Source organism: Lepus europaeus, chromosome 17 (genome assembly GCF_033115175.1).
Source record: "Lepus europaeus isolate LE1 chromosome 17, mLepTim1.pri, whole genome shotgun sequence".
In the NCBI taxonomy this organism is placed as follows: Eukaryota; Metazoa; Chordata; class Mammalia; order Lagomorpha; family Leporidae; genus Lepus; species Lepus europaeus.
This window is the reverse complement of record NC_084843.1, coordinates 25,691,110-25,704,809: the sequence shown is the minus strand read 5'-3', so window position 1 is coordinate 25,704,809 and position 13,700 is coordinate 25,691,110. Positions and strand designations below refer to the sequence as shown.

Below are 13,700 nucleotides of genomic sequence, written 5' to 3'. Positions count from 1 at the left end.
CTCACCGGGGATGGACTGTGTCCCCTCTGGGTGCCAGGCACTGTGCCAGGGGCTCAGTTAATCAATCCCAGCCCGGGGGCAGCATTCAGAAAAGAGCTTCCCTCTCGCAGAGCCCTGCTGCCAGCACCATGCCAGGCGGTGAGGCCTCCCCCTCCTCCTCCTCCTCCTCCGTCGTCACAGGGAGAAATTCTCCCACACAGGCAAGTCCCTTAAAATAGCTTTTTGGGTCTGGGCCATCAGGAAACAGAATAAAGCTGGGTCGGGAGAGGGCCTACCATGAGAGTTTACAATGCAGCCGCTCCAAACCACACGGGCAACCCCGAGACACTCAGAACCTCCCGGTGGGCAAAGGCAGCAAGGCCGTGGTCCTCGCAGGGGCCCAACCGCACAGGAGGGCTGGCAGAAGCCACGTGACCCGGAGCAGCCCTGGAGGGGGCAAGCGTGCGAGGCTCGGTGACCGTGTGAAGCCAGGCGTGGGTCGGGGGAGGCTGGAATCACCTGGGTTTGTGCTCTGCTTCCAATGCGACCTCAACTTCCCGAACCTCAGCCCGTGAGTCAAATGGGGTTAATAATGCAAGCCTTCAGGGACCTTTTGCAAGTCAGAGGCCTGGCACTGCACGGCACAATAGGAATTCAACCCGTGGCAGCTGTGGGACGGCGGTGACATGATACAGGTCAAGGTCTCCTTTAATTATTACCGAGTGAGAGTATCCCTCGGAAATGGAAGCCGAAGGGCTCTCTGCCAGGGCCCGGGCACCACGCAACCTCTCAGGCCCCCACTGGGGAGCACGCTGGGCAAGTTCACTGTCAGTATCGCTCCCTGCAGTTGCTGTCGGATCTGATAAGAGTGATCAATTTCCGCCAGATCTGAAGCTGGCACGCAGGAATCGCAGAGACAGATTAGATGCCCGCAGGCCCCCTCCCCTGCATAATTTATGCTGCATTGACACACACAGAGGAAGGGATTCCGGGCCCCCTCCCCTGCCACCCTGTGCCTCGCCCAGGCCCGGGGAGGGTGGCTTCCTCACAGGCCACAGGGAAGTGACGGCAAAGGGCCAGAGAAAGCAGAGGCCAGGGGACAGAAAGCACAGCTGTTTCCCCTTTGCTAACTCAGCGCCTGGCGGTCACTTCCTCCCCTCAGGTATCGGGGGAGAGGGTCGCTCTTCCCCTTCACAAAAGTGACAGGACTGGAAAGAAGCAAAGCACAGCTCCCGGGGGTGGAGCTCTAGAAGATTCCTCTCCGAGGGCTGGGGTCCTCCAGCCCACCCTGGCTGCCAGGTTTGTCGGCGGCCATGGCCAGACAGATGACCCTCACACAGCTGTTTCCTCCGGGCAGCTTTCTCATCACCTGCCCCCTCCTCTGCAGAAGTCGGCTCAATGAGAAGCAGTCACGCCTGCTTCTAGAGGAGCGAGCAGGGTTCTAGAAGGGGGAAGGGGACACGTGCGAGAAGCCAACCAGTCAGGCCGCAGGCTGGACCTTCCGGGGGACCAGGCTCCGCAGGTGTGCATGGCGTTGTCCAGGAGTTGCAGGGGTTCGGTGGGGACAGGGCAGGCCTTGGCATGTGTCTGCAGTCCACTTGCGCCCCTGGAGCCTCGTGCCCTCACCCGTACGCTGTGGATGCCAGCAGCAGCTACATGCTTCGAGGGGCTGCCGTGAGGGTATCCAGGGGACACTCTGAGCCCACGGAAAGTCTGTAGGAGCCGTCGCTGTGCTTCCTCCCTATGGAATCAGGCTTAGCGGCATACTTGGGAGCGAGGTGGGGTTAAACAAATGAAGAGGTGGTTTGAAGAGTGGACTTGAGACTAAGACGAGTTCAGAGAGGTCTTGGGAGAGGCAACAGGAGGAAGGATGTTTCAGATGACACAGAGACCGCAGAGACACGCAGGGTCCCATTGGGCTGTTCAGTATCAGCCCCAGGCGGGGACAGGCATATCAGCCTCTCTCTTTTGCCACTGAGGCCTGTGGATGGAAATGACTCCTCCGTGAAATACAGCCGGGACCCTCCCGGGCAGAGACCCAAAGCAAGTGCCAAGGCCTTACTCCCTGTGGCTCCCCCTTCTCCTCCTTCTCAACCCTCCCTCCCCAACAGGCTGGGTGCAATCAACTTTTATGGGACGGCCTGATTCCTAGGAGTAAGAGCCGTAAACAGGAGGGGCTGGGACTCGCAGCCAACTGAACAGTCCCAAAGCACAACCAGAAAAAGGCTCTGGGCCATACCTGGTTCTGTTCTAGCCTCGCAGCAAGAGCAACCCTGCCTCCAGTTCTGGAAGGCCCCCCCCCCCCCACCGGAGACTCCCAGAATGACAACCAGCTCTCTTTTCCCCAACCCTTGGGAGAAAAGGAAGGACCCAAGGTTCCAACACAATAAACTCTGGATTCCCTTGGCTGCCACTCAAAGCCCTTGGAGGCTGGCCTTACCTCTCTCTCTTCATCCTCCTCCCCAGCATGCACCTTAGATTCGCCCCAGATTTCCTTTGCACGCTCCGCTTCCAGCAGCCCTGCTTTTCCCATTCTTGGAATGCTCTTCCCTGTTTTCCCGCCTAAACCCACTCTTTTCCCAGCCAAACCCTGATTACTCAAAGCCCCTCTGTGGGCCTGCACTGCTCCAGTTCACGGACAGCCTAGTTCACGGACAGCTCGCCTTCCTCTGGGCTGTGGGGCCTTAGGAGCTGGTCCAGCCAGTCGGTGCACTGGGCTCCGTCGCAGCCAGGTACTCTGTAAGTGTCATTCCTTCAGGAGCTCGTTTCTGTGGAGTGATTGTTCAAATAACCCCCCACAAGGCATCTTTGGTGCTGCCTGGCACCTAGCTGGTACTCGTATGTCAGTTCTTCTCACCGTGCAGCCTGACATCAAGGCTGGAGGCTGGTCAGCCCTGTGCACCAGCAGGGACTCAGTCCCCTCTGCTGCTGTGGTGACCTGTCTGGAGGTCACCCTGGGGCTCAAGGGAGGCCTTGCTGCGCTCCCTGACCTCTCCATTCTCTTGCCTATCTGCGACTGACTCCATTACCCCAGGAGCCCAACCTCTTAAAACGCAGATCACCCTGTTCCTGGGTGCTTCCATTATTTTTGGCAATTGTCGTGGCAGAGAAAGCTCTGGCCCTCGCTCAGAACCTATTTCCAAAGCCAGAATCTCCACCTCATTTCCCACACATACCCCTTGTCCTTCCGGTCTCCTGGGTCCCTGTCCTAATCCATTAACTCCTTCCTGGATCCTCAGAACTCAAGCGGAGTGTGATTACCACGCGGAAACTCGATTCCATGTTTTATTTTGTTTAATTAAGGAGCAAGGGGGAACAAAGTTGCCTGTTAGACTTTTTCTGGTCAAGAAATAGACTGGTCGGTGACTCAGGCTGAGGAATTAGAAGGCAATTTCCAGGGAACTGCTGTGCAAACCCCGAATCAGAGGGCCTGACAACGCTCCTCTAATTCATAGCCTTCCCTGTCCATTAACCCACACTGGCCCTGGAATCCCTCTCTGGAAAATGTAGCAGCTGCTGCTTATATTTCTGGACCTGGAACCACTCTCTCTATGACATCAAATAGGTTTATTTTTCCCTTCTCTTCCCTTCTCCTCTGCCTGCCACCACACACGGTGATTCCAGCCCTGATTTGCTGCCCCCACCCCCGCCCCGTCCCAAAGCCCTCACTGGGCTCTAAACAGAGCCATGATAAATGGCTGGCTGTGCTCCCCATTCCAACGGCCTTGAAGGATGTGGTCGGTTGTTCCATGAGCAGTAGCCTTGTCAGACCCGTGAATCACCCCTCGATCACTTCCCTGCCCAGAGAAGGAACTGTTTCTGTGTGTGTGTGCGTGCATGTGTGTGTGTGTGAATTACAGAGACAAAGCAGGCAACAGTGCTAACCCATGCATGGCACTGACCTTGGGGCTAGGATCCTCTTTGACTTTGACCTTGCCCATACCTGGAGGACTCTCTTCTCTCCTCTCCTAACCCTGTTCTTTCCCTTCTCCTTCCCAGCTTCCCGGGACACTCTCACTAGGTCCTCAAGCTCGGGTCCAGGATCCACTCCAGTTCTGAACAGCTGCTCTGTGTTTATCTGTTTCTCGTGTGTGTTGGGTGTTGTCCATGGGGCATTGGGCCCAGTTTCCCATCAGACTATGAACAGCTGGGCCTCCCTTTCTGCCTCCGTCTTCCCTTTTTTCTCAGCTTCACCTGTGGGGTCCTAAATCTATTTCAGTGCTCTGTGATCAGAACATGAGATGGACACCAGCACACAGAGGTCTTCAAAAAGCTCACAGGGGGTGATGCATCCGGCACAGCAGTTAAGATGCTGGTTGGGATGCCCGCTTCCCATAGCAGAGGGATGGGTTCACATCCTGGCTCCAATCTCCACCTCCGCTTCCTGCTGGTGCCTGCCCTAGAAGGCAGCAGTGATGGGTCAAATAATTGGGTTCTTGCAACCCATATGGGAGACCTGGATTGAGTTCCTGGCTCCCGGGTTCACCCTGGCCCAGCCAAGCCCATTGAGAGTATTTGTGGAGTGAACCAATGGACGAAACTGTATGTCTCTGTCTCTACCATTCTACCTCTCTCCCTCTCTCTGTCTCTGAAATAAATTTTAAAATCTAAAAATCATGGAAAATTCACATTATGCAAAAACTACACATAGATTCCAATTTTTTTGCACCAAAATAAACTTATCTTTTAGCCCCACTTTTCCATGAACTTCTTGAAGTATCCTCGCACTGTGATTGCCCCTGATGGGGGCCAGGTACAGGATAAGAGCTTTACCCAAAATTATCTCAGCAACTTCCCAAAAGCCTCTGGGTACAGTGGGGAAACTGAGGCCCAGGGTAGTCAGTCCAAGGTTGCACAGCCAGGAAGTGCCAGAGGAAGGGTGTGGACCCTGATCTGCCCAACACCACCTGTCCTATAGCAGAACTGGCCCTGGAGAAGAGCGCCGCAGGCTGCCACTGCACAGCCTAACTCCTGAGGGCTCTAGCTATCGTCCACAGCCTTGGGGGGAAAAAAGAAGAGCTTAGGAACGAAGGAGTTTGGGGCCAATTTCCAAAAATGTAGCTCCCAGGGCCAAGACTGAAATCTGTGATGATCTAAACACAAGGAGAATGAATTATTTCCAGAGGGCGGACCCTTCATTTATCACCGTATGCATCCCTGGGGACCAGACACCATCCTGGATTTGTTCTCCTCCTGTCTCACACGAATGCTGGCCACTGCCCATCCCAAACTGTCCTCTGTGGTACGCGGTGCAAGTTCCAGCCGCCACCCTGCATCTCTGTCACACAGGCCTGAGCCTGGCCTCCCCACCCAGATTCTGACCAAGGAGAGGGCCCCGTCTTAGGCACATCTTCCTTTGGAGGTAAAATGACCTGTGCTGACCCAGGGCTGCCTTGAGCTATCTGCGAGGCCTGAGTTAACCCACGTGCAAAATGGAATCAAAGAACTGACCCCATACTGCAATCACATGAAAACATGCATGGCCAGCGTGTGGCTCCATGGATGGTAACGGCTCACCCTGGCTATTATTTGCCTTTTCTAATGAGTCCTGTGCAGGATCAGAACATTCATGACTGGTATTTGTCTGAAATAAACAATCAGGAAAGGAAACGACTGTGAAAGCACAACACCTCCCAAATCCAAACAGACATAATTTCTTGTTTGCTTTAGATAAACGAGCTTCTCTCACCGCCATATGCCTGGACCAAACCCACCCATGCATGGGAGTGCGAAGGAGGATGCGGAACTGGACTCAGACTCTATCAGAAAACCGTCAAAGGGAGGAGTCCAGCAGCAGCAGAACCACTTTAAAGACAAGTGGTCTGAGGCCAAAGACAGTTTACCCAAGGGCTCCTCGGGCAGCTCTGATAAACCAGGAGAGGAGCCCAGCTCTGTGCCAGGGAGCCTAACCTCGGCTCCCTGCTCACCCCGCCCAACCCCAACCTAGAGAGAAAGGAAGCCAAAAGGAGTTCACAGCACCAAGCAAATGAAGGGGGCTACTTGGCTGTGCTCATGAACGACAGCATGGGACCTTTGGTGTCTGAGCGGCTGCCCCTCCAGGTGGGGAGGGGTATGTCCTGCTGGAGGCCCCAGGAGAACCTACGGAGTGTGCGCCCAAGCATTCTGGAGCTCAGGTCCCAGTCTCTCATCAGCTAGCTCCTGCTGATGTGCACATCCCATGACACCTCTCTGCTCGGCAATCGACCCAACCGCAGACTCAGAACCAGCCATCAGCGGAGCAGAGGCTGGCAGGAGGCATGCCCCAGCAGCACAGAGGGCTTCCAGCACCTCCACAGCCTGGGCGCAGCGTGTCTCGGCCAGCCAACCACACCAGAGTAGCTCACCCACAACACCTGACCCTCTGGCCTGGGCCGTCCACCGTGCAAAGGCCATGAGAGGGGGAGCTCCGAAGCCTCAGCCCACAGCCTCCCCCTGCTGGTGCCCTCCTGCCCTTCCTGTCCCCTCGGACCTCTCTATTATCAGACACCCTTATGGTATCTATTTATTCCCCAAATGTGTAGGAACCTCACTACCACCACACATTTTTCTTCCTGGTCAATCCAACCAGACTTAGTGTTCACTCAATGAATTAAACCCATACTATGGGCAAAAAGCCAGTCAGCCCCAGGTGCTGTGGCTGGCTGTGTTGCAAGTCACCCTACCCATCTGGCTCTCAGTTTCCTCATCTGTAAAACGGGGGTGATGGCAGGGGGAGGAGGTGAGGATGGATGGGCCAGAGAAGTCCTCATGCTGCTGCCAGCTCCACAATTCCACAGCACACAACACTTTCTCCTTTCATTGTCTTCCAGAACTGTAGTTCAGAACTCTGCCTGGTCCCATCTGGTCAGTGACATCACTCCCTTCCCCAAACATAATGTCATCTTGTCTTCACGCGGGAAGCGGCGACGTCCCGGGAAATACTTCTGTCAGTAGGAAGGGAGGAAATGACCACTTCCAGGGCACTGGACAGCACTTCTTTTGTCTTTTTCACATAGAACGAGTGATTATCAATCCCAGCCCCAGAAATCTGTCTTCCTTTTCGGCCAGACCATTAATAGCTACTTTTCAAAAAGGACTTTCTTAGTCAGAATCTCCCCAGTAATAAGCATCCATGTAATGAGTGCCTGTTTCGTGCCAGGAACCGGGTGGGCTAAGTGCACCACACGCATGACCTCATTTAATTCTCCCGACTGCCCCCATGAAGCATGCACTATTATTATCCTTGCTTGAAAAACAAGAACTGAGACCCCGAGAGGTGGGAAAGGCCGGCCCAGGGCTGGGCAGCTCGTTCGCAGCTGCGCCAAGCTCCCAGCCCCAGCACTTCCTTGCCTTTCGACCCTCCCTGCAGCGGGTCCCCGGCTGGTTTGTTGCCAGCGTGTCCTGCATCTGTAACCCTGGGCCTCGCGGGTCAGAGCTAAAAGTGCACTTTTCAACTGAAATCCAGAGCTGGGAGAGAACCTTCCCTGGCTCTCAGAGCAGAGAGTGCCATCTGTTGAAAGCAGGGCCAGGCTGCCAAGCTCAACGGAGAACCCCTGACACCCAGCCTGCAACACTTGAGAAACAAGGCTAGGAAGGCTGACAGTAAAGCCTGCGATGTGCCAACGGACATCTGCCCACCCCCATCCCAGCACAGGGTGACCAAGCCCTCCCAAATCCCGCATTCTTCTAACGGTAATGGGAGATGCTTGCCAGGGACAACGGCCCCGGACACCCATCTCCCTGTCTGGTCAGCAACCAGTCTTCCCTTGCACCTCCTTCCCCAACCTGAGCCCAACCCTGCTTGCTCAGCTGTAAAGACAGCCAGCGGCTCCCACTGCCTCGGAGCTACTGGTGAAAAAGGCAGAAAGAGTAGCCTGAGGCTGATATCACCACAAACTCCAGTTCTCTTTCCAACAAGGAAATCAAAGGCACTTCAGAGACCAACGTGCAATCTAGGGCAGCAACCAACAGCTTGTTTTAATTGTTGAAATGAATGCTCTGAGCATCCGAAATGCTCCTTTAAATGCCTAATTTGCAAATAAGATGCAGGCTGCAGGTCTTCGGCGGTTGAGCTGGGGGCTGTGCGTCTCTTCCAAGTACAGGAGCACAGACACTCAGACAGGCACCGTGTTTACGTGGTAAGGTGTGAAGGATGCGAAGACAGGGCCGGCCGAGATGAAAGGGGGCCGGGCCCGGTCAACCTTCGCCCTTCTCATTAAGTGTGGGGCAGGAAGGGGGAGGGGCGGCCGGCCGCTCCTGGGAGACCACAGCCAACAGTGGCCTCCTGGTGTCTGGAGACGGAGCATCATTTAAGAGGAAATGAACCCGGCTAAGGGTCACGTCCAGAGAAGGGATAAAAGGAAAAGCCACAATTCTCCTCACACCGGCGGACACAATGGCTTTAAGAAGGAAATCGGGGCCCAGTGCCCGGCGTGGAGGTGGGGCAGGGGGCGCGGCAGCCTCCTCTGCCCCCCGGCCCTGGGCCTAGGGGGGACGCGGCGCAGCCAGCACGGGCGGCGGCGCGCCAGTCTCCCTCCCCGGGCCCGAGCGCGCGCGAGCCCCCGAACCCTGCAGCGGGCTGCCCGGCGAGGGGCTGACGAGAGCTCCCCCCACACCCACCCATCACAGCCCAGGCGGACAGATGACCTCACCGTTGTGACAGACAAGGGCAGCCACTCGCCAGTTCCAATGCCAAAAAAAGAAACGGGGCCGAGGGCGAGTGGGGGAGGCACAGAAAAGGCTTCCCTGGAGATCAGAGCCCGGTGGAGAAACTCTGCACCGAGGGCCGCCCGCGGGCGCGGAGCTCCGGGGCTGCACGGCGCGGGCGGCGGGGATCCCTGGCCAGCCTCCCGCGGGGGCCACCGGGGCGGTACTCACATAGTGCTTGGAGGGGTTCCTCCGCTTCTCCACGTCCACCACGGTGGCGTCTTGCACGCAGTAGGCGAGCATCTTCCCCCACACACAGCGAGTGGCGCCCCCCGGCGACGTCACCTTCTCATCCCGGCCGGGCTCCGGCTCCTTCTCCCGCTGCCCGGGTCCTCAGGGCCAGCCGCCACCTCGGCCCAGCGCGCCGCTAGCGGCCCCGGCTCCTGGCGCGCACAGGTCGGACGCCGGGGCGGGGGACGGTCCCGGAGGGCTCGCGGGCTCCGTGCGCCCCGGAGGCTCCCCGTGGGCCCGCCGCGCAAGCCCCTTGCCTCCCGCGCCGCCGCCGCGCTCCGGCTCGCCCGCCGCTCTCTCCGCCGCCCGGTGGGTCCGGCGGGAACTGGCGGAGCAGAGGAGGGGCGGGGGTGTGTCCCGCCGGCGAGGACACGGGGCGGGGGCCCGGAGCCTGCTGTCAGCGTGCTGGGGAGGGGCCGGCGGCGCCCCTTCGCCGCGCTCGGGCTCCGGGGGGCTCGGCGCTCGAGGAGGCTGTGCACTCGGGAGGCGGAGGCCGGGCCGGGCGGCAGGCTGGGGGAGGGAGGGGAGGGAGCAGAGCGCGGGGGAGGGGCTCCGGGCAGGGGGAGGGGCTCGCGGCGCCGGGAAGGGGGCTGCAGCCCGCGCGAGTGGCGGGGGCGGGTCGGCGCGCCCCCACCCGCGCGGGGAGCGCGGCCGGCGGCCTGGCGCGGCGCTGGGCGGGTTCGCCGGGCACAAAAACTCCGGGTGGCTTTGGAGGGAGGCGGGCTGGGGGAAGTGAACCCAGCGCGCCCCCCTCCCGGCTTTCGGTCGCGGAGCGGATCTGTGCCTTTTTGTCCCCACCCTTACCTCCCCCTACCACTCCTAGCCCCACAGCTCTTCGCTGAAAAGTAGTTTATTACCCGGCTGCTACTGCCCAGGGCCCAAGAAGGAGACGGGAACGGGGAAGGGGGCGGCATTAAATCCCTAAGCTGGAGCGCCTGCAGAGGCGCCACCTGCCCCTCTGCGCGTCACAAAGGGTGCGCTCTCCCCGGAAATGGGATCGATCCTCCGTTGTAGGAGCCCATCGATCTGGGCCTGTGTAACTAACCTGTGACATCACTTACCAATGACAAGGTTACACGGACTCCGCAGAACACCACTGCCCTAAGCCCGGGCCTCCCCTGGGACCCTCGGGCGCGAGGGAAGGGAGCGTACAATGGTGGGAAAATCCACCGGGTTGGGAGCCAGCTCCACAGGAGCCCCAGGCTTTCTCGCTGCTCTTCCCTGTGGCCTGGAAAACGGACTTTCCAAACCACTTGTCCATCTCTGGACTTGGAGCACAGTTATTATTTAATTCAATTTAGCTTCCCCTGCCCCCACAACCCCCGCATCCATTTCAACATTTTTTCCATTCTGCTTTCAAACCTTTAAAGGAGTAGTGTTTTCACAACTAATCCAATTGTTTCACAATTACAATAAAGCTTTGTGACTGTGGACCAACGAGAAACATGTGAAATGAGAGGAGGAGTCGTGTGATCTGATTGTATTAATGTTATTTTGTGCTTTGCACCGTCCGAGACCCTGCCCCAATCTAAGGCTGTATTCACACACTTGCTTGGCACGGGGGACCCCACTGTTTCTCCAACCTCCAGGGGGAAGAGTGCTGGGCACAGAACAATGGGGCCTGGAAGGAAATGAAGGTAGTTGCTGGGGTCCAGGCTGTGAGGTCTTGGCTGCAGGCACAGGGCTTCAGTGTGATGGGAACACACTGTGCGTGCCGAGCAGGAGTCTGGCGGTGATGCTCAGTTGATGCGGACAAGGGGAGAGGGCAAGGAGTGTTCCCCAAAGGGGTGGGAAGCCGGCCCAGAACAGGTCCTCGCACTGAGCTCCAGAGCCTGGGAAGGCACTGGCCCAGCTCCGAGTCCTCTCTGATGATGAACTATGAAAGCCTGTGGATGATGATACAGTGAGGCACAGTGCACTCGGTTGCTCTTCCTCTGTGGATGGCAAAGTATCCCAGAAGAGCTAATTAACGTTGAGAAGCCACTGGGGCGGGGAGCAGGTGTTTAGCTGCTGGAGAGAAGGAAGAAGTGGGGGTATTGCTTACCCTGGGTCCCCTTGTGAATCAGAGCAGTCGGCCCACCTACTACACCACCCCAGGTTTCCTTCCAACTCTCCTCTCTCTGAACCCGGGTCCACCCTGATGGCAATGCTAAGCATATAATTTATTCCTCGGTTTTACAGAGGAGCAAACAGAGGCCTAGAGTCAAAGCAAGCTGCCTGAGGCCAAGCAGCTTGTTAGCCCCAAGTCGGCAGTCTTCCCCCACCCCCGCACTGCTGTGCCTCTCCACAAGAGCAGCCTTAGCACTAACACTGTGCTAACACACACGCTTCCTGGATGCTGCGCCCGTGGGTCCCTCGGTTCCAATCCTCCATCCACAGGAGCATCACAAGTACCCTGGGATCCCCAGCAAGGAAGACCGGACGACCCTCCTGGGCAGGGCCATGTGCACCCACCCCGCGGTCTCTGCACACGCAGATCCCAACAGCTACCCATATGCAGAGCCCACACCACCTCCTCTCGCAGGTAGGGTCTTTGTGACCACCCCAAAGAAGCCAGCGTACAGCAAGGTGCTAGGCAGAGTCATGTATAATCCCCTCTTCCTCCTCATGGCATCTGCTAATCATTCATGTATTGCCCGATCACAGGTCAGTCTCTAGTGGACTGAGCCTCAATGACACCATTTATTGTTATTTGTCTTCCTGGTGCTCGGGTTGTGGCTTCAAAACCAGTACAAAGCCCAGGAGGATCTGGGGGATCATGAACATGGACTCTTGGACTTTGACACCACCCTGTTCCTCCCCAGCCCCACCCCACCCTCAGCTCTGCCACCCTGCCACGCACACGCTAGCCAGCATAGGCCTTCCTTCAGGCCGGGCGCTTAGGAACTGTTGTCTTCTTAAAGCATGGCGATCTCCTTGGACATCTGCAGGTGCTGCCACTGCCCAGTGACACTCAGGCAGGGTTGGAACATGGAGACTCAGAGCAGGACTTACCCAAGCTGGGTGCCGGTGCTGGCTCAACTACGAACCAGCCTTGGGACCTTGAAGCTACTGCCTACCACTGGGTCTCTGTTTCTGGTGGTGGATAACTATTAGGTAAAGGGAAGTGTAACCGCACTATTAGCCAGAGATGAACCAAATGGAGTGATATTTGGGGCCCCCTCCTGGCCAGAGTGGTTTTTAGCACCTTTCCCTCCAGAGTTGGCCAGGGCTGACCTCTGGCAGGGACAAGCAGGAGGGCCTGAAAAGAAGATGCCACCTTACAGACCATAATCGGTCCAGGGTGTGTGCTTCTGTCTCCTCCTCCTCCTCCTTTTTCTTCCTCCCCTCTCTCTCTCTGTCAGCCTCAGGTCAGCTCTAATACTGCTGCATTGACTCATGTTCAGGAAAGTGTTTTGGGGATGGTTCCTCCTCAATTTGGAGTAGACAGAAGCCAACCTCCCAGGGAAGTAAATTGCTGGCCAGGTGTCCCCTTTCCTTGGTTGCCAGGGAACGGGACTGAGACCGGGATGAGGGCCCAGGGCTGCTGTCTGTCAGCCCCACCACTCTCTGATTCCATCCACAGGAACAGTCCCCTCCTGCTCGCCAAACCACCAGGTGGTAGAAGCCATTCCTCAGATGCCTGACAAAGTGTGTTCATCGGCGAAATCTCAGTGCGCTTGGTAGCGTGGTGCCACAGACAGTCTCGGCCTCTCGTCTTAGCCCTTACTCTGGTGAGGGTCCTTGGGTGGCACAGCTTGTTTGCTAGAACTTAGCAAATGAGCATGCCCTAGAATTCGGGAGGGAAACCTGGTACCTTATGCAGCCATAGAGGCCAAGGACACAGTTAGTTTCACAGAGGAAAAAAAGTATTATTTCATAACCTCCAGGCAGCATCTCCAACCCTGGCCAGACATCTGGTCCCTGAACTAGTGCATTGTGTTTCAAGACCTTCAGGAGTGAGAGTGTGGATGGTGTTAGAGCATCTGTCTCAACTACTGAACAGCCTTGCGGTGCAGTCCTGCCTGGTAGCAGCTTACCAGCAGTACCAAGTTACCTTGCTACAAAGGATCAGTCCGTGTAGTCCCACAGATTTTCTTTTTCAAAATCCCCTGGATTTTCCAGCAACCAAAAAACCCTGAATTGGCCACTGGACAACAAAAGGACCAGAAAAGGAGGTGTGGAGGGGGATCCCTTGGGAAATCCAAAGGCGGTTCCTTTAAAAACAGCCTGCGGCCACAAATAATCAAAACTAGGAATCTGGTTTTGGTTTGATCCTTCTTGGTTTTTTTTAATTAAATTCTCTATTCAGAAATATCATAGGCGTTACTGTCCTTTTCAGTCATATCTGAATCCATATGTCTCCCTAGGGTGGAAGATTTGAGACTTACAGTCAAGTCTAGCTCCAACTCCAGCCCTGCCCTTTCTGGCCAAAGGCAGGCTGGGTTTTCCCTCCTGGAGAATCTGGCTGGGGTTTGGACTGTCTTCAACAAGGTGTTGCCTTCAACAGGTTGCTGTCATCAATGCCATGAGTCTCACCGCCTGATGCAGACATAGTACATATCCTGGAGAAGACTCTGGTGTATAAGTACTACAGACTGAGCTGAGCTGGCTTAAGAAAAGGAGAAGGAGCTTTATTGCCAACATAAAGTTGTGTCTCATGGAATGCACAGACATCTGGGCTTCTCTGAGGAGCAGAACCAGGCGGTAGCAAACCTTGGAGAACACAAGCAGTAACATTGTCTCTTATCTCTGCTTCACATTGTGTGTTTGTTTTATTCTTCCACCTGCAGACTTTTTCTCTGCTTCCTCCTTGATCTAATCAG

At 56.6% G+C, this 13,700-nt stretch overlaps 1 protein-coding gene across 4 annotated transcripts in view; it reads right to left on the bottom strand.

Annotated features, from left to right (window-relative positions):
- The window catches only part of SH3PXD2A (SH3 and PX domains 2A), a 225,065-nt gene extending 216,143 nt beyond the window's left edge, over window positions 1-8,922 (bottom strand). For all 4 annotated transcript variants that reach the window (XM_062214614.1, XM_062214615.1, XM_062214611.1 and 1 more), the window contains exon 1: window positions 8,836-8,922. In XM_062214614.1, the coding sequence (XP_062070598.1) occupies window positions 8,836-8,907 (72 nt within the window). In that variant the 5' untranslated portion in view covers window positions 8,908-8,922. The remainder of the gene's footprint in view (window positions 1-8,835) is intronic.
- Between the last annotated feature and the right edge of the window lie 4,778 nt (window positions 8,923-13,700).